Raw genomic sequence first — 24,384 nt, 5'->3', positions numbered from 1 at the left:
ACACCAGATGTGTGGACAAGAGAGAGAGAGAGAGAGTCACTCACTCTGCCCATGGTTCATTTATAAACGCAGCATTCAAGTGGACGGACTAACTAACTACATCACAGTGCATTTGGTCTTTTTGGACTTGGCTGATTGCTTGGCGATGGAGACAGTTACGGGCTGTGGAGGTGGAGGTGGAGGAGGAGCGGACATGGCACTGCTAGACGAGCTGGCTTGTCTCTTGGACAGCCATTGCATGAACGCCTTGGATGTGGGCGGACATATGAGTTCGTTGACAAAGTACAGCTCGACAAGCGAGTCTGGCAGGACAAGCTCTGCGACGAGCGAGTCGTCGCGACCAAATCCTCGCATGCCATGCGAGAACTTTAGACTGCGCAGACCTGTTGGCAACACGCCCGGTCCAAGCGTGAGCGGACAGTAATCGTAGCCAAAGACCAGGCTGCGTAGCGAGGTGGGCAGATGTCCCGGCTCAATGTGAAAGTTGAATCGATTGCCAAACTCGAGCAGCTCGAGCGATTTGGGCAGCGAGCCAAACCAGAACGGCTGGTTGAACATCGACCCAAACGAGAGGGAGGTGAGCGACGGCGGCAGCACCTTGGGGAAGAGCGGCTGATTGAAGCTGGCGCCAAAGAACAGCGTGCGCAGGCCGGCGGGCAGGCTGCCGGCCTCCAATGGTTGGTTGAAGCTGTTGCCAAAGCGCATGTGTGTGAGGTCCATGGGGAGGACGCCCGGCGTCAACATCTGATTGATTGTGAGTGTGAGTGTCTTGAGTCCAGTGGGGAGTACGCGTGGCTTTAATGGCGCGTCGAGATAGGGTGCGTCCAGGGTCAAGCTCGTCAGTGTCTCTGGCAACATATTTGGCGCAAGTGGCACCTTTTGTCGACAATAGATGTTGAGTGAGGTTAGAGCGGGCGGGAGGAAGCCCGGCTCCAATGTCTTGAGGAAGAAGTACTTGAATGTGAGGTTCGTCAGCGAGCGAGGCAACACGTCTGCCGTCATCGTCTCGTCCACGACGGCGCAGCGCATGTCCAGCGTGAGCAATGACGTGGGGAATATGTTGGGCGAGAATGGACATCGATAGAAGTTGCTCATGATCAGTTTGGTGAGGCCACGAGGTAGTGCGAATGCCTGAAGCGGTTGATTGTATGATGAGCTCAACGCGAGTGACTTGAGCGTAGATGGGAGCGACCCATCGCTGATCACCTGGTTGTATGCTTGAGCGAATGATAGCTTGATCAAGCCCTCTGATAGTATCGCCATGAGTGGGATGGGTGAGTTGTAGTTGCCAAGATTAATCCTGCGCAGACCCTTGGGCAAAGAACCCTCGCGTACAGTATTGCTAAAGTATTGACCAAAGTCTAGACGTGTGAGGCTGGCCGGCAAGACACCAGGCTCGACTGGGTGACTGTAGTATTTGCCCATGATCAATGTTTGAAGACCTGTCGGTAGGATGTCCGGCAGCAACAGTGCCTTGAACGCACGTCCAAACTCAAGAAACTGGACCGATTGTGGGATGTCGCCAGGATTGAGCGGTACATTGAAGCTGTCGCCAAATGTAAGATGAGTGAGGCTGTTGGGGAAGGCGCCCGGCTCGAGGGCGCGTCGATAGAGATATCCGTACTTGAGCTTGAGCGTGCCGCCAGGCAGCACACCTGGAGGCACAGGATGATTGAACATGAAGCCAAACGTGACCTTGGTGACATTCGCCGGCAACAAGCCATGCTGGAGGTCGGCCTCGGTGAGGTCGGCAATGCGAACCGATGTGAGAGTGTCGGGAAGGTGGCCAAAGTCCAGCACTCGCGTGCCTCGTCGCAGGGTCTGATCGTGACGTACGTGTATCTTGGTCAAGTGTGGACGCAGATGTGCCAGTCGCTGGTACACTTTGATCAGAGCTGGAACATGTCGGTATGATACTACCACTGATCGGAAGCAGTTCAGTATGGAGCACATGTGGAATCCATCGCCAAAGTGAATGGGCTGTGTCAATGTGCCAAGGAACTTCTGATTCATCAATCGTTTGCAACATGAATACAAAGCAATCCTATCATAATCATTGGCCAAGCAACTGAATACATGTATCAATAATATATCTGGCATCATTCTAAGTATTGGGAATGTTGAAGTCTGTGTTGTTGTTGTTGATGTTGTTGATGTGGATGTTGTCGACGTGCATGAGATTGAGAGTTGTTGGAATGATGTTTGTAATTGATCATATTGTTGTTGTTGATGTTGTTGATGTTGATGTTGTTGATGATGTTGTAATGAACATGTTGTCTTTGTACTCATCATTGTACATGATGAACCTGCTGATGTCGTCATTTGAGTTGAGACATCAGAGTGCTCAGCAGTCAATCCACCTCCGCCGCAGCTGTTTGAGGTGCAAGTGGACAGAGACAACTCTGATGACATTGATGTATCCATCTTTTTATTATTATATTTAATATATTCTCTATCTTTATCTATCTCTACAAGTAGGTTATTATCTGTTCAACAACTATTCCATAATGGTCCATTGTTGGACCAACCCCCCCTTCTTTGATTGATTGATTGATTGTGTTCCAACCCCACTCACTCACATACCCCAGGGATGATCAACCCTAAAAGGAGAGAAGGTCTATTGTCAAAGGGAAACAGAGTCTTTCATTCTTTATTATTTTGATCATAATTGATTAATTAATTAAACATCCATCAATCAATCAATCACTTGATTGAAATGAATATTCCAGTTCTCAGGAATTTGAGAAGTTGGAGGAAGCAGACGATGATGATGATGATGAGATTAGGTTGGCCATCAATTTGAATGATTCGTCAATGTTGACATAACATCTTGCAGAGGTCTCTATGTACTTTAGTTGATGTTTGTATGCATGTATCTTTGCACACTTGAGATCAATGAATTGTTTACCATCAGCTCGATGACATTTGTTGCCAACCATCAATTTAACAATGTTCTTATTGGCGAATCTTTTGATCTGTTGCGTCATAAACTTATCAATATATGTCAATGTCTCCTTTTGAGTCAAGTCGAATACCATCATTATACCATGTGCCCACTGATATATACAAGCTGGCATATCCTCCGACGTTCCAGTCCAGTCCATAACATATAAAGTGGCTGTTCCACCATCATCCAGCACCACCTTCTTCTTCCACTACATTGATAGATAGATTGATTGTGTCATGTGAGTGAGTGAATGAGTGACCAAGTATGATTGATTGATTGAGTGATACGTACATAGATGGCCATATCATTCATTCCCCAGAGTGATGTACCTTTGTGTCCCTCGGTGTATCTCTCGACTAGGCTACTCTTTCCAACACCATCCTTTCCAACTAATAATATCTTGTACACTCTGTCAATGTCATCGACTTGTGCTGTTTGTTGTTCTTGTTGATGAGGTACCTCTACATCACTAAAATCACTTTCATCATCATTCCCAACGACATATCCTTCATTATGGCTATTCATTTGATACACATACTACTCTACTACTATTACATGTTTGATAGAATGATCGATTGAATGAATGATTGATCATGTGATCGTGTCCCACTCAAATAACTCCTCCAGGATGTTTCCAAATTGATGGGGCCACATGATCGTGTGGCTGGATGTACTTTACTTTACTTTAATTTACTTTACTGAATGGTTGATTGATTGGTCGATTGATTGAATTGAATTATCCTATTTAGCCTTCTTAATGGCCTCAGTCAACTCTGGAACAACCTTGAATAGATCACCAACGAGACCGACGTCGGCAACTTGGAAGATTGGTGCCTCTGGGTCCTTGTTGATGGCAACGATCACCTTGCTATCCTTCATACCGGCCAAATGTTGAATGGCACCACTGATGCCAACGGCCACGTAGAGCTCTGGAGCGACGACCTTGCCAGTTTGTCCGACCTGCAGATCATTCGAGACGAAGCCACTGTCGACGGCGGCACGCGATGCACCGACGGCACCACCCATTGTGTCGGCCAGATCCTCGAGCAGCTTGAAGTTCTCGCCACTCTTCATGCCACGACCACCAGAGATGACGACGCGAGCGCTCGTCAGCTCTGGACGCTCAGACTTGACGATCTCGGCAGACTCCCATGTGACGCCAGTGTCGGCGGCAGCCTTCTCGACGAGGGGCGCCACCCAATCCAATGCCTCGACGTTGGCAGCACCTCCCTCTGCGGGTGCCTTCTCGAAAGCTGTAGTTCTGATCGTGCCAATCTTGACGGCATCGCTTGTCTGCACAGTGGCAATGGCGTTGCCGGCGTAGATTGGGTGAGTGAAGGTGTCCTCTGATTTGATCGCAGTGATGTCAGAGACGGCGCCAACGTCGAGCAGTGCGGCGACACGTGGGATAAAGTTCTTGCCAAAGTTGGTGGCTGGTGTGAAGATGTGAGTGAGCTGCTGACGCTCCTTGAGTCCGATGACGACGGGCGCCAGTGTCTCGGGCAGCGAGTGGGCGAGCTGTGGGTGGTCGGCGTGGAACACAGTCGTGACGCCCTTGATCTTGGAAGCCTTGTCTGCAGCGCCCGAACACTTATCACCGGCGACCAACAACACAACTGGTGCACCAATCTTTGTTGCAGCTGTGATCGTATTCAAAGTGGATGGCATAATATTATTGTTATCATGCTCTGCGACCACCAAACACTTGTTACTATAGAATCTAGCATAGTTTATGTTATTCTGTATCAATGTATATTGATTCTGTTTGTTGTTCATCATTATCGTCATCACATTGTTAGTGTCTGGGTGTTGATTGATCGAGATGATGTTGATTGATTGATTGATTGATTGATGATCATACCAGTCTCAATGTGCTAACAACCTGTCTAAACATCTTTATAGTAATAAGTATATAAATATAACTATGTAGTTGTACTTGTTATAGTGATAATTAGTTCAATGACGAGTGTGACTTGTTGGGATCATGAGGTTCCCAACATACTTGTTCAAAAAACCGATGAAATTTCAATTCACACACATAGATGATCATCACACAACTCTATCAATCATTCAATAATCCAAACTAACAATGAGTAATACAAGACAACAATCAGTACTTGTACTTGGTGGAGGTGGATACATTGGACAGGAGGTGGCCATTGCCTTTGTTCATGCTGGATACAAGGTTTATGCACTTGTTCGATCAAACAAGAAAGACGACATTCTGCTAAGGAATGAGAGTATGTCAATGTATTGACGACGTCATTGAACATGTTCACATCACTCACATCGATCACATCGATCACATCAATCAAGTCACACCTGTACATGCCAAGGATGTGTTGGACTTTGCCGCTTGGGAGGAGTTGGGCAATGATGTTGATGTGATTGTGGAGGCAGTGGAGTTTGGACCAGATACTGTCACTTTGGTATTCGATCAATTAAAGCGTCTACATGATCGACGAAGTTCTGGCAATGGTGGACGTCCACTAACAATCATATATACATCTGGAACATGGGTCTATGGTCAAATGGATGATCCTCAACATCATGTCATCACAGAGGACACTGGATATGACAGATGTGCTCCACTCGAGTACATGCGACGTGATATTGAGTGCAAGTACCGAACGATCAATGCTATTATAATTGAAGCCACATTGGTATATGGTAGCGCTGGATCATTATCGGCAGACTACTTCCAAGCTGTGACCAGTGGCACATTCGCCTTGTTCATCACAGAGCAACAACAACTTACATTTGTTCATGTGTATGACTTGGCCCAGATATATGTGTTGGCGGCCCAACACAATGATGTTGCATGTGGACAGACATTCATATGTGGCGCATACCACCATCGCGTAGTCGATGTTATTGAAGCCATTGCCAAAGCTGCTGGCGTGCCAATGAAACCGATCAACTATCTTCCACCTGCCTCTGACGATCTATTCCAACAATGTCTGGTTATCTCCCAATGCGTCTCCTCAAGCAAGGCCGAGCGTATGTTAGGTTGGCGACCAGTCCAGCCCAGTATCATCCAGGATGCCCCTCGCTACTTACAGACCTGGCGACACTTCCAGTAACACTAATACTGAACTTCCCAATGGAAGCCTCGCGAGTCTTTTTTTTTGTGAGGTTGTGGGTACCCCATAGGTCCCAACCCCCACTGCCCACAACCAACCACTTGATCGTTTCAATCAAACGGGGATAAAAAAGTAAAGTTCAATCCACAATTCCGTCCACTTGGAATTGGTCTTTAACGTTTCATTCATTCATTCATTCAAACACTTAATATATAGATAGATATAGATAGATATAAACATGTTTAGACATCAAGTTGCATTGTTGGCTTTGTTCTCCATCGTGGCCTCAGCCTTGCTCGCGGATGCTCGCGTATTCCGTCCACACGTTGACCTCCACAGACACACCAGAGTCGGTCATCAAGATGCCCATCTCCAAGGAATCAAGTACCAATGGTTCACTCAGGTATGTTTCCTGTCCTATCTCGCTCCCCTCGTGCCTCACTCACTAACTCATTCAATCAATCAATCATCAATCAATCAAACATAAACAGAGATTGGATCACTTCAATCAAGCCAATCAGGGTACATTCCAACAGAGATACGTTATCAATGATCAGTACTGGGATGGTACCGGACCAGTGTTTATGATGATCAATGGTGAGGGTCCAATGGACTTGGGCACCGTCACTGGAATGAAGTTTGTTCAGTGGGCAGAGACCTTCAAGGCTCTGATCATCTCGCTCGAGCACAGATACTATGGCGCAAGCTTTGCTACCCCAGACTTGTCCACCGAGAACCTCGCCTACTTGTCATCCCAGCAGGCCCTCGGCGATAACGCCGTCTTTAGACAGTTCATCGCCGCCGAGTACAACGTGCCCGCCTCTAGCAAGTGGGTGTCGTTCGGTGGCTCCTACTCAGGTGCCCTGACCTCGTGGTTCCGTCTCAAGTACCCCGCCCTCGTCGACTTGACCATCGCCTCGTCGGCCCCAGTCAACGCTGTGGTCGACTTTTACCAATATCTCGAGGTCGTCCAGAACTCGCTGTTGGCCACCACCAACGGACAGCAGTGTGTCAACAACATTGCCGCCGCCACTCAAAAGATCCAAGGTATGCTCCAGCAACAGGGTGGACTCCAGTCCGTCTCCAACATGTTCAAGCTCGTCCCAGCTCTCCAGACCCAAAACGACGTTGCCAACTTTATGCAATCTTTGGCCGGCAACTTCATGGGAGTTGTCCAGTACAACCTTGAGGGTCCAGGTCCATCAACCACCAGCGTAAGTATTCTGGCGCCAGAATATCACTTGATCACATGATCAATCAACTGACTCTAACTCTCTCTCTCCTTTAGCTCTGCCAAACCATGACCAACAATGCCAACGACGCCTTGACCAACTATTTGGCCGTCTGGAACACTTTTGCTGACAACGAGTCATCGGACGTCACCTACCAGACAATGATTGAGGAGATGCTCAATGTCACCAACGACGAGAATGCCATCGGAGGCAGAATGTGGTTCTACCAGACCTGCACTGAGTTTGGCTACTACCAGACCTCAGACTCGAGCAACCAGCCATTCGGTGATCTGTTCCCAATCCAATTCGCCACCCAACAATGTGACGACGTCTTCAACTTCACCTTCTTGCCCAACGTCAACTGGACCCATACCACCTACGGTGATCTCAACCCAGTCAACTCCAACATCCTCTATGTCGTAAGTTATCCACATCATTCATCTTGATCAATCAATCAAACTCATTCACTTACGATCAATCAATCAAATGTACAGAACGGAGACATCGACCCATGGCACTCACTTGGCATTTACACCAACCCAACTACTTCACCAAGCCCATCATTGTTGATCCATGGCACTGCTCATTGTGCTGATATGATGATCCCCAACTCATACTCACCATCCACCTTGGTTCCAGCCCAGAAGACCATCGAGTCTTATCTCCAGAAGTGGTTGCAGTAATAAACTAACCATTATCCCTTCTCTTTCTCTTTAACAATTAACTCAAGGACGACCAAACATTGATTGATTGATTGATTGACACTTATAAGACGACGTCGTTTGACTGAATTGGGATGTGTGTGTGGTGGTGTGAGTTGATCAATCGAGTGTGTGTGTTTAGTATTATTGATCAACTTGAGAGTAAGTATGCTAAAGGGGAGGATAATGGTATATATATGTGTGAGTGTTCATTGAATGACAATGTGTGTATGTTAATGTGTGATCATGTATAAGTTTAAATGTTTAAGGTGGCAATACAATATGTATTATAATCATGATGATACATCATTGTGGTAATCCTACCAACCTTTCCATCAATCAATCAATCACTGTCAATCACTCAATCAATTAATTACATATATATAAATATATATTAATATTTATTGTCCAGAATAATAATGATCATAAAGTTTATATATCCACAATCAAATGATGGTGTGGCGATTATTCGTTCAAAAAGAGCTGGATTCATAAAGAGAAGATGGCAAAGGGATATGCCTATACAATTACATCCTCATTGTACACAAGAGGAATATGACAAGGCCATTAGAACACTGGATCGTGTATCAGTATACACTCTATGGGGTCAACTAGCAACTTTAATTCCTGTATTCCTATGTGGAGCTGTTATGTTTGGAGTTGGACAAGCCAACAAATCATCAGACTACACTCCAATCTACTGGTATATTGGTATTCTATTGCTAAGTATAACATTCATTTGTTTCCTAGGTGTAATGATAACTATAAAGACCAAGGTATGATCAGTCCCAGAGTCCCTCCCTGAAGATAATATCAGTCCATTATATTTACATTACCAAATTTACAACCATAGTATATCAAGAACTTGGCATATACTGTTGCTGGTATTCATACTAGATTCCACAATCAGTTTGGTGTTGCTTGGACTCTAAAGTATGTGGATTTCTCCAACAAGAAAGGAAAGAGAAGACCAAAGATATGGTGCGAGGTATCCGTTCCTCTGTCACCATTGGCTCAACAACCAATAATGGCACATCCCTCGCCATACCCCAACCAACAGTACATCCCAATGACCCATTTCCATCAGCAGGGTAGCGGTAACGCGCCATCCCCCACACCAACATACTATCATCAAGCTCCACAAGGATACTCTCAATACCCAGGGCCCGGTCCCATGCCAGGCGCTACTGGTGAATATCCAGGAATGCACCAGATTCCAATTGATAGCAAACAACCGGTTAACCTCGCAAAGCACAGTGATCAATGATCAGAAAGTACCTCCTAAAGTAGTATAGTATAGTATAGACAAAGACAAGACTTAATGAAGTTATGGATATATATTCGGTATTTATTGACATTATTACGTTAAATAGATAGATAGACAATCTGTAAGGTATGAGGAAAGAGAGGAGATTAGTTATTTGTATACGTTTGAATGAACGATTGGTTGATTGGATGTTGATTGAGTTGGAAGTTGATGTTGATGTTGATTGTTAAGACGACGATAATGATATTATAATGGTAGGGGATCAGTTGAATACAACATATAGTTGCATTTTTAGTAAGATGTTCTTAATCAAAGTTATTAATACGGCTCTTCTTTGGTGTCATCATCCAAACCATATGATTCATTTGTCGTCTTATTATTGTGATTGTTGATTGTTGATTGATTGATGATCGTGAAGATGAGGTATGATATGTGCAGTTCAACTTACATTAGTAAATATATATAACAAAGAGTAATAATAATGATACAAATAATGAATGGATGAATGTATGAATGTAAGACGGCTTGATCAAAAAAAAAGACGACATCGTCTTCAGAAAAAATGACTTGTTCGTTTGTCGTAGTTCCGAACAATTATGATTGAATGGATGTTTCGAAGGAGTAATTGGATGATGACGTCTGAATATGAAAGACAGATACAATCATCCAAATACTATACTAGTATTATAGTTTTGTTTACTTTGATGCTGGAGCTGGTGCAGCAGGCCACATTTGGTAGCCTCCGATGATGGCAGAGACAAGTCCGGCCATACCAACTGTGCCTTGGCTGGTCTGATAGAACTTCAATAGGTTAGCGGCAACGATGGAGTCGGCACCGTTCTTGATGCAGTTTAGATACAGCTCGTTCTTCTTCTTCTGTACAGTGGTCAGCTCGGCCTTGAGCTTGGTGTTGTCGACGGGGACGATGGCAGAGTCGCCCTCCTGTTGGGGGGTGGGCGCCGAGGTCAGAGCCACAATCAGTTGACGCTCCTTCTTGATAGTCAGGTTGAGAGTCTGGATGTCGATGATGATCGAGCACAGCAGACCGATGAACCAACTGACGCTAGAGTACCAGCTCAGCTTGGCAGTGTCGAGCTTGGTCACTCCGACGCTGGTGGTCCAGACGAGGTGATCAAACACCCAGTAGAAGTACATGCCTGTCTGGCGACACAGGGCCAGAAGGTTGAGGATCTGGAAGACGTTGCCCGCCTTGATGATCTGCAGGATCTTTTGCTGCTCGGAGAACGTGTTGCCCAGACGCCACACCTTTCTGGCGCCACCGGCGGACGTCTCGATCTTCTTCCAGATGCCCGTCCACTCTGCCTTCTTTCTCTGCTGACACATGTGTCCAAACAGCTTGGCGCCGTACTGCAGAATCTTGGCCAGCTTGTCCTTTCCGGCTGTCTGTGCAAACAGCTTGACCAATGACTCGATGAACGAGTTCATGCTTATAACAGTCTTTGTAAGTGCCACTGCCATCTTTCTATTTCTATATCCTATCTCTATTAGGGAATGCCGTTTGTTTCTTTCTTTCTTTTGATTGATTGATTGATTTGGTTGGTTTGATTGCTTTGTTTTTTGTTTGTTCCAAAAAAGTGAGCTTGTTGTTGGTGAAACTAATAATTCTAATATAAATATATATTATTGATGTAGTAGTAATAATAGTCAAGTTGAAGGATATGATTGCTTGGACACACTCACTCACACATAACTATCATTCTCTCATTCAATCTCACTCACAATGACACACTACTAACCTCGAAAAATCACACACAAGCACATAACTGACGTCAATTTCAATTATTATTGCCTAATTAGAACAGAGATGTTGTCTTGTTTGTATCTACCCCTATTTCACCATCCCGACACACAACTTCTGCATGAGACAACTCTATCTCTCCTTAAGGTATGAAATGACATATTTATTATTTGTCTCTTAAGTCTATTATGTTTGATACATGTAGAATAGAATACTTAAGTGTGAATACAATATTGTCTATCAAGATAATCTAAAAGTTGGAAACATATCATTCATTACTTTCATATTCTTAAAGTGATCACTTTTAATGAATGTTGTTCATTTGAACATGTTGTGTTACAGGGCATCGTCAGAAGTATGTTGGTATGATCACCACATATATACATGTGTTGGGTATTCATTCACTACTTGCTTTCAGCAACACAAAATTCGTCTGGATGTTCTTACCTATTGTTACTTCCTTCAGCATTCATATACATACTACATCATCCACATCAAGTGTATGATCAATGAGGTGCTCATTTACACATCAATGAGATGGATGTGTGGTCAGCAATCAATCAGTCAGTCAATCAAACACACACATACACACATATGAGCAATACCCTGAGAAAGAGAATGGGTTTGTGTAACAAGGTGTTTGTGAGCACACACTAGTTTGATCTAGCACCCGGACTGTTTAATGTGATATATGTTATGGAGAACAGCTGGTCTTCCTGTTTCCAAAGCACATGATCATGTGTTGAGGAGGAGGATGAATGATTGGTACCTTGCTACCTGTAAACAATATTATTATTACATTCCATCGTCAACAACATCTATAATTACTATTACTATTAATAAATAATTACCAGATACATATATATTTATATAAATAAAGAATGCAATCATTCAACGATCAAGCATTATACGAGAATAGGAATAATGAGACCTCCATCGAGTTCAAGAACCTCATGGGTATGTCCGCCATCACTCCAAGTCAATGTTCTCTCTTACTCATTCAATGAATCAATCAATGAATCAATCAATCAATATATAGATACACAGGTTAATGACCAACAATACTTTATGAGCCGTCCGAATGGCGCTAATATAAGGAGACTGGAACATCATATGTCACAGACACATGCTTTTCAGAATGTGATGTGTGAGCCACCTCGCCCAACAGGATTCCTAATGAACTTTATCTTCCTCTTCCATCCAATCCTGCTCTACCTCTTCGTGTTGCCTGCACTACTCACCTTTTGGGTGTTGTTCATCACCGAAGCCAAAGCCATGAAGCCCTACTTCTACATCGTCTTCCTGGCCGTGCCCCTAGTCTTCCAAATAATCCTACTCATCTATCACTCCAGATCAATGATATTCCTGAGTTATGGTCGTCAAGCTGTATCCATGAAGTGTAAGTTGGAATCATCCCAGTGGCATGATCATTCACTAACATCCCATCCTTGGAATGGAACAGACCACCAGCACTATCATGAGGATGAACGTTATCAATTGGTCGACTTGCATTCACAATCAGTTGTGGCTCTGTTGGACAAACGTGTTCAGGATGAGAATGCATTGTATCTGTATCTGCCTGTGACTAATAAGGTGTTCAACATGACATACTATGAGTCGACATTCCAAGTCAATGCTATTGGTCATTGGCAAGTGACATTCACATGGAAGGCATTGCTCAGTGTATTTGTATTCGGCATGCTCGTTGCAGAGTTTGTCCTGCTCTTTGTCCTTCGCAATTGGTTCATGGTACTGTTCGCCTAAATATTGTGATCAGTCGATCGATCAATCAATCAATCAATCATTTATAAATATTGTGACATAACTCTATCTATTTATCTCTACAGTTGAGCATCCATGTCGTGATCCTGTTGTTGTTGTTGTGGTGGTGCCTGTTGTGCCTGTTGTGGTTGCTGCTGGTCCTTCTTTGGCTTCTTCTTCTCCTTGTTATGTTGGGGCTTCAAGTTGTGTTTCAGAGTGACGGGAGGTGGCGTGTAGAGTCTGTCGGCATCATGAACATAGTAGATGTTGCCTGATGATGTCATTCCAAACAGTGACTCTTGACCCTTGAGCTTGCTGACACCAACCCAACGCGAGTCTACACGCAGTCCACTGAAGTGATTGGCCACGCCCGAGCCATCCCACTCGCCTGCCAGTATCTCAGAGTCCAGACCGCTGAGATACACAACGTCAGAGTGCTTCTCCGAGAAGTGTGAGTAGCTGACCTCATACTTGAGACAGCTGGCCCATGTTCCAATGTTGGTCCACTTGCGACTGTCGTACACGGCGAATGAGCGCGCGGCACCGCCAACGCCCACGTTCACGCCATCCACCGATGCGGACAGAGTGTACAGAGGCTCGGGTGTGAGCGCGAACTTCTGAAGATGTGCTGGCTTGTTCGTTCTGATGTCATAGATGTTGAGTTGATTGTTCTCGGTGACGGCGATCAGTGACTCGCGGACATGTAGCACCTGCGTTGGGTTGTTCTGCAGTGGGAATGATGTGAGCAGTTGGTCGCCCTTGTACAGGTGCAGTTGACGCTCAAAGTGTCGTGTTGTGGCCACCAACGAGCTGTCCTTTGGGTCGAAGCTGATGCCCGACCAGCCGCTATCGACAGCGCTGGGCACGGGCGGCAGCGAGTACAGTGTCTTGAACTCGCTGTCCAGAATGGCGGCAGCGCCATGCGAGTCGATAACACCAACACGACTATAATCATTGTTGGAAACCACCGATTGTATCTCTCGCTTGATGTGTGTGTTGGTGGCGATGTCTATCGATGTCTCTTTGATGGCGCCATCCTCGAGGATTATTGGCGTTGGGATGCCTTTGATCTTTGTAAAGTTCTTCACCACCTGTTTGGGGAACTGCACATCTATCCTAAACAGTCTATTGCCTGATGCCACCAACGATGTACTATCATTCAATATACAAGCACGTTGTGAGTTCAAGTATGCAGGTGATGTATTCTGAACCGATTTAAGTTTGTAACAGTATACTGTGCATGATGTATAGGCTTCACTATTATTATTATTGTTGTTATTGTTATCCATCTTGTATGTATGTATGTGTATGTATGTGTATGATAGTGCAATGCACGTGCAAGTCAAATGAATGATCTTCAAGGGATCACTGAGCGTCAAATGGAGTTGCGAGTTGAAAGTGAATGACGCGAACACCATTCTTTTGCAAAGATTGAGTGCCACACTATTGAGGTCGCGAGACATGATAAATGAAGCCGACCACCAATCTTCCGCTGTCTCATTCATTCATTCTTACATTCAACAAATAGTAGTTGTAGTTGTAGTTGTAGTTATAGTTAACTTCAATCATCATCAGCAATCCATTGATTGATTGACAAGATATACGTACGAAGTCAAGCTCAATATAGCATGCGTAATAAGAAAGAGATACCAATGGATAAACAACAAAACATTGGTATCAACAGTCCATTACTTGGTAGCTCAAGCAACAACAATAACAACAACAATAATAATAACAACAATAATGATATTAATAGTGATAATGAATATTTGAATAGTCCTGGAGGAGGTGGATCAACATCATCAACTACATTATTCAATCAAAGTGTTGATGCAGATGAACAATTCCTTACATTCTCTCCATTGTTATCGAATAATAATAACAACTTTCCATCATCTCCACATGATTCATTCAGTTCACAACATAGTGGCAGTGCAATGTTCCTGTTGCCAACAAAGAAAAAGAAGAAACTATCACTCAAACAACAGATATTGCCAATGGTGGCATTGATGTCATTGGCATCCATCGTTATATCATTGATAGTGATCACTAGGAACTACAATGGCAATGATGTACCATTCACTACGTCACCATTCGTCATTGTCGATGATGACCAACTGTTGGCTGTCGGCATGGCCTCTCGAGAATGGTTGATCAAGGTACATGCCACACTCACCAAACTGGACTTCTCAATCATGGTACTCAATCCAGTTGGATCATGGTCATTGGCCACCTACAATGGAAACGAACTTGCCAATGCCTCTCGATGTGCCTTCCTTCCATTCCTCGTCTCTGCCGTCAAGTTTGTATCCATCAACGCTCATTCAATCGCTCAATCACTCAATCGTACATTCACTAACATTCATTCAATCAATGATCAGTTGGTGCGTGGCACAGAATGAAGATCCACATTGTCTGCAGATGGTGACTGAGCCTATGATGAAGGATTTGAGTTCGATACATGCTGGCATCGTTGTGGACAGGATATCTGGCGCGCCAAATGCATATTATCAAATGTCCAATGATACTGGATTCGATGAATGGTTGAACAAGCGTAAATACATTGAGAACTTCCTCAATGCCAATGGTCTACTCGGCAATCAAACCATCATCAACAAGATATATCCATCCAATTCAGGACCAGTGTAAGTGCCTCATTCCATCGCATCACTCATTCAATCAATCGATCAATCACTTACAATCAATCAATCAATCAATCTCTAGACCAGTATGGGCCGAAGCATTGGCTGAGGGCATTGTTGGACCAAACTTAATGGAACCATACCATTCAGCATTGTTGATGTTGTATACTGTGTTTGGTGGAGTGATCCCTCCTGGCCAGGCATACATGACTGATTTGCTTTCAGTCCAAACATTCTCAGAGTATACATCGTTGGGCTTTGGTCTGCCGCCCGGCTCCGTGTTGCACTCAGTGCTTGGCACAAGCGCAACCGATGTCAACGAGATCGCGCACATCATCCTGCCAAATGGCCGACAACTCATCGTATCAGTGTACAGTGATGGCTACGAGAACTACGGCCACTACCCATACCAATCGTCTGTCCTGGGCATGTTTGCCGAGACCTTGATCAATGGCATGAACCTGACCAAGGGCAATCCGATCCAGATGATCATGGACACGTCACAGGCTGTGGTCACGCCGCCCTGGCTGAATGGCACCTCAGACCAAGCTTACAACAAGACGTACCTCTACATCGAGGGCGGCAAGATCGCGCCCTACATTGTCATGTGGAACTTCCCCATCAATGTCACTGGTCTGTACGAAGTGTGCGTGTGGTTCCCCGCCGCAGTCAATCAGACGGCCAAGGCCGTCTACACGGTGACCACCGGCGACCAGACCGACCTCACCTATCAGTTCGTGTTGGACCAACAACATTATGGCGCGCGGTGGATCCTGCTGGACTCATTCTACTTTGTCGAGGGTACTACGCCCATTGTTCACGTCACCTCCGTGGATGTACCCACTGGCAAAGTGATCGTTGCCGATGCTGTCAAACTCACAATGTGGCCAACGACCGACAATGTACCTGGACTGGCTGAGAACTATGTATCTCAAACCTACAACTATGCTTTTGGTTAAACCAGTCAACAAGCTCTGGTCGCGCGACCTACCTTCCTTCTTCACATCAGTTGTTGGACATCCGACAACATCCACTTCTCCCATCTCTCCAACTCGCAACCTTTTTGGCGCCCTCCCTACTCATACACAATGAAGATCAATCAATCAATCAACACCATCACCAATTGGAATACATATCGTTTCTTTTTTGGAACATCATCGCCATTGGTATGATGATTTGTGTTTCCCTCATCTCAAAACCATCGTCCAATTTGTGGCGCCACATTTGAAAGTTGAGGGCCTCAATGCGGGCAACGGTAGTGTATTTGTAAGAGTGTAACCTAGTTAGTGATCATCAATCAATCATCCACTACTTTATTTGAATCAATCATACTATATTATATATTATATATCAACTATCTTTAATCATTTTGTATTTTTAATAATGCCTTCCGCAACAATGGAATTGAGCAAGCTCACAGTTAGAGAGTTGAGGGAACAGTTGACCGCCAAGGGTTTGTCCGCCACTGGATTGAAAGCCGAGTTGGTTAAGCGTCTACAGGTGGCCAACACCACCACCACCAAGACTGTAAAGAAGACTACTACCACTCCAAAGGAGACCGTAAAGAAGGTTGCCACCGCTTCAAAATCAAAGGTCACCGCCAAGGCAAAGGCTGCCAAGTCCACCACTACCACCAGGATGTCAACTCGTCGAACCAAGGTCGTGGAGCCCGAGGAAGAGGAGGAAGAGGAAGAGGAAGAGGAAGAGGAAGAGGAAGAGGAAGAGCAAGTGATGGAGGTAGAAGAAGAGGAAGCTGAGGTCGAACAGGAGGACGACAAAGAGATGGAGAAGGAAGAAGAAGAGGAGGAGGAAGAGGAGGTGGTGGTGGCCAAGCCCAAGGGCAAGAAGGGCAAGGATGACTCGTATATCAATGCTATTGGTAGAGAGACGTTGCTCAAGGCAGACGAGGGAGTGGACAAGTTGGCAATAACAGATTCGGTGATGGTCCAAAGGTTCACATCGGAGACGATCGGTTGTCATGGTCAATGGTTGGTGGCGCCCGCCAAGAAGATGATGGCACATCTCTTCTCAGATCTCCGAGGTCTTATACTCGACACATTGTTCGAACTCGCGCTAACCAAGTTTGGCGACGAGAAGACAATCTACATCACGACCGCCGCCGTGCGCGAGGTGTCGCAGGACCTCTTTGGCGACCTGGCCGCCAACGTGGACCAGGAGTGGGGCGACAAGACGATCACCAACAGATGGAAGCCACCAGCAAGGGATCAGTCGAGCCGTGTGGACCGCGACTACCTTGTAAAGGTGGCCAAAACAATGATAAAGAAGCATGCCAAGAAGAATGAGGTGATCATCACACGTGATGCCTACATCCTGATCGCCTTGGCCATGGACATTATCCTGTCATTCGTCTACGCCGAGATCTCTGGCAAGAAGTTCATCTCGCCATCCGACATCAAGACCAAAGTAGTCAACAAAGGTACCTGCTCACACATCTTCAAGCAGTTCAATCGCAACTATGGCAAGTTCAAGAACTACACCAAGGATGAGATTGCTGAGCGCGGTGAGAAGAATCGCTACAAACGTTATGACGACTACTGAGTGATCAATCAATCAATCATTCAATCACATAAACATGATGTTTGGTCACTGCATGGACCCGTTAGGRACACGGGTTCACATTGATCAATCAATCAATCATTCATTCATTCATTCCAATCATTCTGGTGGTCCACGCTTAATCTTGACGATGCGATAGGTTGTTTGTCCATTGATCATACTCTCGTTGAAGTGAATGAGGCCACCACCTGCTTTGTTTCCCAGACCCATTGACAGTGCACCATCTTCCACCTTCATCTGTATCGTCTTTAGCTTCTCAACCAAACTCTTTGGACAAGTGAACTCCACAACAGTCGAAGGATTAGTATCTGTCCACTTCTTTCCAGTCAAGTACTTATTTGCATATGCTCTTCCAATCTCTCCTTCAATGATTGCTTGGTATCTATAATGGAATAGTTCCAGTTAGTGAGTGATCGTGGCCAATGAGTGAGGTACATACGGTTGAGTGTCAGGAAGATGATGGTTGGTCACGAGGTAGAGTACTTCGATGTCACCCATTGGACGATATACATTGGTCATGTCGACTGGTGGTATGGTACTGGGTGCCTCTAGCCATATTGATGTTGATCCTCTATGTGTTATATTGAGCAGTGCACCAGTGTCTAGCAAATGACGTTCATGTGCCAACAAGTACTTTGCCAGTTTACCAATAGGTTCAGCACGTGACAATGCCTTCTGGAAGGTCTTTTCATTATCTATTCTACATTGTTCTTCCATTCATTCATCTATATATATATATATATTACATGTATTCAATTACAATGATCAACATTGATTCAATCATTCAAACACACTACATGTGATTGACGATCATGTGATCAGATTCTTAATTTATTCCGAAGATTGACAATCAGTTGGTCGAGTGTTTGTTTCCCTGGACAAAATGGACTGGATTGATTTTGGAACTATTCCAAAAGCATCGCCTTGGGATGGCATCATGGACTCCATGGTCCAAAGCGTCCATCCAACAACCAGTTTGATCTATCCTTTGGGTGAGTGAATATATATCGGTCGAGGGTGAAGACCAGGCCAGGTCCTTGACGAACCAAAAAGGAGGGAAGGGGACCATGACTTTGTGGTCACAATGTGAGACCAAAGATGTTTGAACTCAAGTTCCAGAGATGTTCAAGGTTTGTACTCTGATGGTATCTTGCCTCTCCTGTCCTTGATGTTTGTGTCAGCGCCTCGCTGAATGAGATATTCAATCACATCCAAGTTGTTCTGTGAATATGCCTTGTGTAATGCTGTCATTCCATCTGCATCCTGTTGATCCAACACACGACCATCACGCTCAAGCAATAGTTTGCAGTTCTATATAACATACAGGTATGGTTAACAAGTTGAACAAACATCATTCACTCACTCATTCAAACATGTTTAAGTATTTATACATACATTGATACCACCGCAGAATGCTGCACGATGAAGTGGAGTGGCGCCACCATCAGTGATCACATTGACTCGAGCACCAGAGTCGAGTAGGAGACCAAGACATTTGGTGTCATTGTGTCTTGCAGCATAGTGTAGTGGATAGTAACCAGTCCTATCGACAGCATTTGATAATGCAGCATTGCCATTCAACAATGAACGTAACTTGTCCACATTGTTATTGACTACTGCTCCCCATACTCCACGTTCAAACTCCAACTCATCCAATGACTGTGATGTACTGCTCAACTCCATATGAGAGCACTGACCATCCTGTCCATGTGCGTGTCCATGTCCATTACCGTGACCATGTCCATGATGATCATCATCACCGATCGTATTACTCATGTTGATGATGTTGATTGAATGATTGAATGAATGAGACATTCTCCTGAGTGTGAGTAATGAACAACTTTGTAGATGTCCCATAACATATGACTTTTTTGATGAAAGTTTGATCATTATTTGATTGATCAAAACATACCAGATTCATAAAAAAAAATCATGATCAAAACAGGGTGTTGCATTGTTTGTGCGACAAGTAGTGTTTTGTTGTTGTTTCCCATCAATCATACACATACACACACACACACATACACACACACACACATACACACACTCACTTCCACATTCATTCATTCATCAAACACATTCATTCATTCACTCATACATCAATCACATTCATCTCCTTTTAAATCTTAATCTTTGTTATAATCTGTACAGCATTGATTGGTGCATTGTCGAGACAACGAGGACCCAGCAAGGACCGATAGACGGACCCGGACTGACAACACAATGTCTTCGACAGGCATCTCAACATCATCAACATCATCATCATCGTCATCATCATCATCATTAGACCAAGTATGTACAATGTACAATGTCAATGGTCAATGAACATGACTAACAATCAATCAATCAATCAATCAACCAATCAATCAATCAAACCAACTTTAGAGTATAAGGATCAAATGTATATTAGGAGGCGAATGTAGGATTATAAAGGTCAACGCTAGTATTGCGTATGAGAGACTGTTGGAACAGTTGGAGAATGACTTTGGCCTACCAGTTGTAATTTATCAATATGAAGACAATGAGGGCGACACGATAAGTGTACGCGGACGCGAAGATCTGCTAGAAGCCTTCAACATGTGCAATGAGCTACGCTTGCACCATAACCCCAACCAGCCAACGAGGCTGTTCAAGTTCTTTCTCAAGCCTATGAATGCCGGATCACTCCGCGACACACAACAGCTACAACAACAGCAGCAGCAACAGCAACATCGCGACTCACAGATTAATACAAGCTTCCATTCGAATGCTGCGTCGTCGGCAGCTTCGTCGCCAATGACTACAGGCATCAACATGAGCAACAGTAGCATAGGACACATTCATGGCAATGGCAGTAATAATGTGACACCAAGCTCGTCATCATCGTCGTTGATCATTCAACCGCGCAAGGGCTCGAACGCGCCACCACTGCGCACACCACCTCCCTCGCCACCCGGTTCGCCGCTCTCCTTTGTGTACGGCTCGCCGATCACCAGCTACTCGCCCCCACACTCCTCCATCCTATCGAGCTTTAGCGGCGGCGGCAGCGGCAACAACATCAACAACACCAGTACCAACAGTACAAAGGACTTGACACCGCCGTTGCGCACTCCGCCTGGCTCGCCAAAGTACCCGCCCCCTCTTCGCACGCCACCGCCCTCGCCTCCCCCTGGCGGTTCACCAAACTCTGGCTCATTCATGCGCGTGCACCGTCCCTCCATTGGCAATCACGATGACTTCATCTTGGATGACGAGCCAGACGACCCGCTCGACCTGGGCACCATCCACAACCAGTTGACATTTTCACAGCCGCTGCCCATGCAGCCGCATCATCAGCAGCATCAGCAGCAACAGCAGCATTTCGGAATATATAGCAATCAGAACAACAACAATGGAGGCGGTCACGCCATGTCCAACTCGAGTGGTGGAATCATCAATCCTTTCCGTCCACGCAGCGAGAGTGGCGGACGAGTGTTGGCTCGACCATCATCACCCCAAGTGATGATGATGAATGGTGGCATCATAGGCAACACAAGTATCAATAGTAACAATAGCAACAACAGTAGTAATAATACAAGTAACAACAACAATCATAATAATTACAATAGCGGTGGCGGCAGCGGCAACACGAGTGGCGGCAGCGGCAACAACATGAACAACAGTCCAAACACAAACAGAGGAAGTGCCGACATGACAAAGTTCAACAACTTCCCAACATTGATCATTAATGAGCATGAGGAGCTCGTCAATCTACAGCCCATCCGATGGAAGAAGGGACAACTTCTTGGCCGAGGTGGCTACGGTGCTGTCTACCTCGGTCTAAACTGCGACACTGGCGAGCTTGTTGCCGTCAAGCAGCTCGAACTAGTCGACGTCATTGATGCCAAGTACAAATCAGTATGTATCTCGAGACAAGTCAGGCGGACCAGGCGCGTGCGCAACTCTAACACTCAGTCTCAAACAATCAGATGCTGCTATCATTCAGCAAGGACATTGAGGTACTGCGACTACTTAAACATGATAACATTGTTAGATATCTTGGAACATGCTTGGACAGCACTCATTTGAATGTGTTCCTGGAGTATATACCGGGCGGATCGATCAGTTCGCTGCTGGGCAAGTTTGGCCCGTTCTCCGAGAGCATCATCAAGCTGTACACCAAACAGATACTGCAAGGTCTGCAATACCTTCACAGCAACCAGATCATACACAGGGATATCAAGGGCGCGAACATTCTCATTGACACCAAGGGCTCTGTCAAGCTCACCGACTTTGGCTGCTCAAAGATGTTCAGCGGCATCGTGTCGCAGTTCAAATCAATGCATGGCACGCCCTACTGGATGGCGCCCGAGGTCATCAAGCAGACCGGACACGGCCGCTCCTCCGATATTTGGAGTCTGGGCTGTGTGATCATTGAGATGGCCACGGCCGCGCCACCTTGGTCCAACATCACCGAGATGGCAGCCGTCATGTACCACATCGCGTCCACCAGCGCCATGCCCAACTTCCCCAACACCATGTCGCCAGAGGCAATCGACTTTTTGACATTGTGCTTTAAGCGCGATCCAAAGGAACGACCTGACGCTGGCGCGCTACTCAAGCACCCATTCCTGTCCAACATCATCGATGCGCAGGAGCTACCCGTGCCCGTGCCCACACCGCCCAAGTACCGCTTCTCATTGACCACTTCACCACTTCAATCACCAAACGCTACGTCCACCACGCCGACTACAGTGGTGGCGACTGCAGCACCAGCGACAATGAGCTCACTTCCGCGATCATTAATGATACTCATCTTCAGTTGTCTGTCGCCAGCATCCACAGCGGCAGCATCATCCGTTTGCAAGGCATGGAAGAATATCTTTGACGACGATGACCTCTGGAGCAGGTTCTGCAATCATCGCGGAATGAACAAGATATCCAAAGACCAGTCGTGGAAGGCATCCTACATTCACATCAAAGCGTAAGTCGTGTGGAGCTTGGTGAACGACCCCAATCACTTACTCACTCACTCAATCAATCAATCAAACACAGCAAACAAAGGACATGGTTCGAGTCAAAGATCAATCAGAGCACGCTAAAGGGCCACTCCAAGTGTATATACAGTGTTAAGCTGGTTGGAGACTCATTCGTGATGAGTGGCGGCGAGGACAAGAAGTTGAAGATGTGGGATATCAAGAAAGCCAAGCATCTCTATTCGCTAAAGGGCCACACGGGCATCGTGCAAGCCGTGGACAATTGTAACGACTTGTCACGTCTCTTCACGGCCTCCTCGGACTTTAGCGCCAAGGTGTGGAGCACCAAGACGAAAAAGGCGACGCGCACATACACTGGCCACAAGGAGGCAGTGACATCGATCAACTTCTTGGGCGACGTCGAGGGCAAGGTGCTCACAAGTTCACTGGACAACACGCTGCATATATGGGACGCCGAGACTGGCTCGACGCTGTCCACACTGCTGGGCCACACCAATGGCATCTACAGCGTGCGCTACGACCGCGACAGCTGTGGCAACAACACATTGTTCAACAACACGGTGGTCAGCGCATCGGCCGACTGCACGGCGCGCGTATGGGACACTCGGACATCGACATGCGTGCGAGTGTTCTCGGCAGACGACGACGTCACCAGCGTCTACGTCGTGGGTGGCCAGGCGGTGACGGGGTGCGGCAACGGCACAGTCAAGCTGTGGGACATTGGCACGGGCCGCACGATCAACACGTTCATCCCGCAAGAGACGCAGCAGAAGCAATGGGTGTGGAGCGTCCAGTTCGACCCGTACAAGATCATCTCGTCGGGCAAGAGCGGAGTGATCCGCATCTGGGACCCGTACAACAATCAGACCTGCAGGACAATGGGTGGACATCACGAGACCATCTTCTCATTGCACTTTAAGGACAACAAGTTGGCAACGTCGTCCAAGGACAAACTTGTAAAGATTTGGTCGATTGATGATCTGGCCTCGTCATCATCTTCGACGTCCAATGGTGGAAACAATCCAATCAGCAGCTCTTCATCATTGTCATCGTCTGGATTGATGGCGCCGCCGCCACAATCACCTCCTCCAACTGCGCTATCATCATCATCAACGACCACCTCGCCAACCAGTCCTTCGGCACCCGCGTCTCATCACCATCATCACAGTGCATTCCCATTCTTAAGCCGACAGTCATCATCAGCAAAGCTCCACTGAGTAAGGAACACGTGTGTGAGTTATAGCTCACACCACTCAAACATGTAATAAAAGTAGAGGCTTGGAAGCATCCTTGCCGGATTGATCGAGTACAACAACCTTTCGAATGAATGCTAACCCCACTCATAACATCGTTGTAATAATAATAGGTGGTGGTGGGGGGCAATGTATTTAATTGATTGGTGGTTAGTGAATGATTTAGTGATTGGTGGGTGTTGAGGGGGTGATCAACATTGCAGCCTT

The 24,384-nt window shown here is 45.8% G+C and overlaps 15 protein-coding genes across 15 annotated transcripts; 7 read left to right on the top strand and 8 right to left on the bottom strand.

The window, feature by feature from the left end:
- Positions 1–96: 96 nt before the first annotated feature.
- Positions 97–2,412, bottom strand: SAMD00019534_012430 (hypothetical protein; the record flags this gene model as incomplete). The annotated part of the gene is made up of 1 exon (XM_012903210.1): positions 97–2,412. One exon carries the CDS (start codon positions 2,410–2,412, stop codon positions 97–99), a length of 2,316 nt encoding a protein of 771 aa, XP_012758664.1.
- A 320-nt stretch (positions 2,413–2,732) lies between these two features.
- On the bottom strand, positions 2,733–3,472 carry SAMD00019534_012420 (hypothetical protein; the record flags this gene model as incomplete). The annotated part of the gene is made up of 2 exons (XM_012903209.1): positions 2,733–3,155; positions 3,239–3,472. 2 exons carry the CDS (start codon positions 3,470–3,472, stop codon positions 2,733–2,735), a joined length of 657 nt encoding a protein of 218 aa, XP_012758663.1.
- Positions 3,473–3,691: 219 nt separating this feature from the next.
- On the bottom strand, positions 3,692–4,841 carry SAMD00019534_012410 (hypothetical protein; the record flags this gene model as incomplete). Its single annotated transcript, XM_012903208.1, has 2 exons — positions 3,692–4,708; positions 4,809–4,841. Coding segments are annotated over 2 exons (1,050 nt in total), but the record flags the coding sequence as incomplete, so codon positions are not given.
- Positions 4,842–5,036: 195 nt separating this feature from the next.
- On the top strand, positions 5,037–6,030 carry SAMD00019534_012400 (hypothetical protein; the record flags this gene model as incomplete). The annotated part of the gene is made up of 2 exons (XM_012903207.1): positions 5,037–5,187; positions 5,264–6,030. The coding sequence occupies 2 exons, from the start codon at positions 5,037–5,039 to the stop codon at positions 6,028–6,030; spliced, it is 918 nt and encodes a 305-aa protein (XP_012758661.1).
- Positions 6,031–6,268: 238 nt separating this feature from the next.
- SAMD00019534_012390 (hypothetical protein) lies at positions 6,269–7,945 on the top strand (the record flags this gene model as incomplete). Its single annotated transcript, XM_012903206.1, has 4 exons — positions 6,269–6,433; positions 6,522–7,244; positions 7,319–7,681; positions 7,757–7,945. The coding sequence occupies 4 exons, from the start codon at positions 6,269–6,271 to the stop codon at positions 7,943–7,945; spliced, it is 1,440 nt and encodes a 479-aa protein (XP_012758660.1).
- Positions 7,946–8,382: 437 nt separating this feature from the next.
- SAMD00019534_012380 (hypothetical protein) lies at positions 8,383–9,227 on the top strand (the record flags this gene model as incomplete). Its single annotated transcript, XM_012903205.1, has 2 exons — positions 8,383–8,739; positions 8,817–9,227. Coding segments are annotated over 2 exons (768 nt in total), but the record flags the coding sequence as incomplete, so codon positions are not given.
- Positions 9,228–9,932: 705 nt separating this feature from the next.
- On the bottom strand, positions 9,933–10,757 carry SAMD00019534_012370 (hypothetical protein; the record flags this gene model as incomplete). The annotated part of the gene is made up of 1 exon (XM_012903204.1): positions 9,933–10,757. A coding segment is annotated over one exon (825 nt), but the record flags the coding sequence as incomplete, so codon positions are not given.
- Positions 10,758–11,870: 1,113 nt separating this feature from the next.
- On the top strand, positions 11,871–12,753 carry SAMD00019534_012360 (hypothetical protein; the record flags this gene model as incomplete). Its single annotated transcript, XM_012903203.1, has 3 exons — positions 11,871–11,946; positions 12,029–12,388; positions 12,452–12,753. The coding sequence occupies 3 exons, from the start codon at positions 11,871–11,873 to the stop codon at positions 12,751–12,753; spliced, it is 738 nt and encodes a 245-aa protein (XP_012758657.1).
- Positions 12,754–12,830: 77 nt separating this feature from the next.
- Positions 12,831–14,039, bottom strand: SAMD00019534_012350 (hypothetical protein; the record flags this gene model as incomplete). The annotated part of the gene is made up of 1 exon (XM_012903202.1): positions 12,831–14,039. One exon carries the CDS (start codon positions 14,037–14,039, stop codon positions 12,831–12,833), a length of 1,209 nt encoding a protein of 402 aa, XP_012758656.1.
- Positions 14,040–14,402: 363 nt separating this feature from the next.
- SAMD00019534_012340 (hypothetical protein) lies at positions 14,403–16,351 on the top strand (the record flags this gene model as incomplete). Its single annotated transcript, XM_012903201.1, has 3 exons — positions 14,403–15,052; positions 15,132–15,395; positions 15,475–16,351. The coding sequence occupies 3 exons, from the start codon at positions 14,403–14,405 to the stop codon at positions 16,349–16,351; spliced, it is 1,791 nt and encodes a 596-aa protein (XP_012758655.1).
- A 439-nt stretch (positions 16,352–16,790) lies between these two features.
- Positions 16,791–17,951, top strand: SAMD00019534_012330 (hypothetical protein; the record flags this gene model as incomplete). The annotated part of the gene is made up of 1 exon (XM_012903200.1): positions 16,791–17,951. The coding sequence occupies one exon, from the start codon at positions 16,791–16,793 to the stop codon at positions 17,949–17,951; it is 1,161 nt and encodes a 386-aa protein (XP_012758654.1).
- A 117-nt stretch (positions 17,952–18,068) lies between these two features.
- Positions 18,069–18,686, bottom strand: SAMD00019534_012320 (hypothetical protein; the record flags this gene model as incomplete). Its single annotated transcript, XM_012903199.1, has 2 exons — positions 18,069–18,351; positions 18,409–18,686. 2 exons carry the CDS (start codon positions 18,684–18,686, stop codon positions 18,069–18,071), a joined length of 561 nt encoding a protein of 186 aa, XP_012758653.1.
- A 136-nt stretch (positions 18,687–18,822) lies between these two features.
- On the bottom strand, positions 18,823–19,038 carry SAMD00019534_012310 (hypothetical protein; the record flags this gene model as incomplete). Its single annotated transcript, XM_012903198.1, has 1 exon — positions 18,823–19,038. A coding segment is annotated over one exon (216 nt), but the record flags the coding sequence as incomplete, so codon positions are not given.
- A 56-nt stretch (positions 19,039–19,094) lies between these two features.
- SAMD00019534_012300 (hypothetical protein) lies at positions 19,095–19,745 on the bottom strand (the record flags this gene model as incomplete). The annotated part of the gene is made up of 2 exons (XM_012903197.1): positions 19,095–19,280; positions 19,365–19,745. 2 exons carry the CDS (start codon positions 19,743–19,745, stop codon positions 19,095–19,097), a joined length of 567 nt encoding a protein of 188 aa, XP_012758651.1.
- A 447-nt stretch (positions 19,746–20,192) lies between these two features.
- On the top strand, positions 20,193–24,141 carry SAMD00019534_012290 (hypothetical protein; the record flags this gene model as incomplete). The annotated part of the gene is made up of 4 exons (XM_012903196.1): positions 20,193–20,261; positions 20,355–21,845; positions 21,917–22,911; positions 22,983–24,141. The coding sequence occupies 4 exons, from the start codon at positions 20,193–20,195 to the stop codon at positions 24,139–24,141; spliced, it is 3,714 nt and encodes a 1,237-aa protein (XP_012758650.1).
- Positions 24,142–24,384: the final 243 nt, after the last annotated feature.

The sequence above is a fragment of the Acytostelium subglobosum genome (genome assembly GCF_000787575.1).
Source record: "Acytostelium subglobosum LB1 DNA, scaffold: scaffold2, whole genome shotgun sequence".
Taxonomy (NCBI): Eukaryota; Evosea; class Eumycetozoa; order Acytosteliales; family Acytosteliaceae; genus Acytostelium; species Acytostelium subglobosum.
Note: the sequence above shows the minus strand (reverse complement) of the source record. Positions and strands in the feature narration are given on the sequence as shown.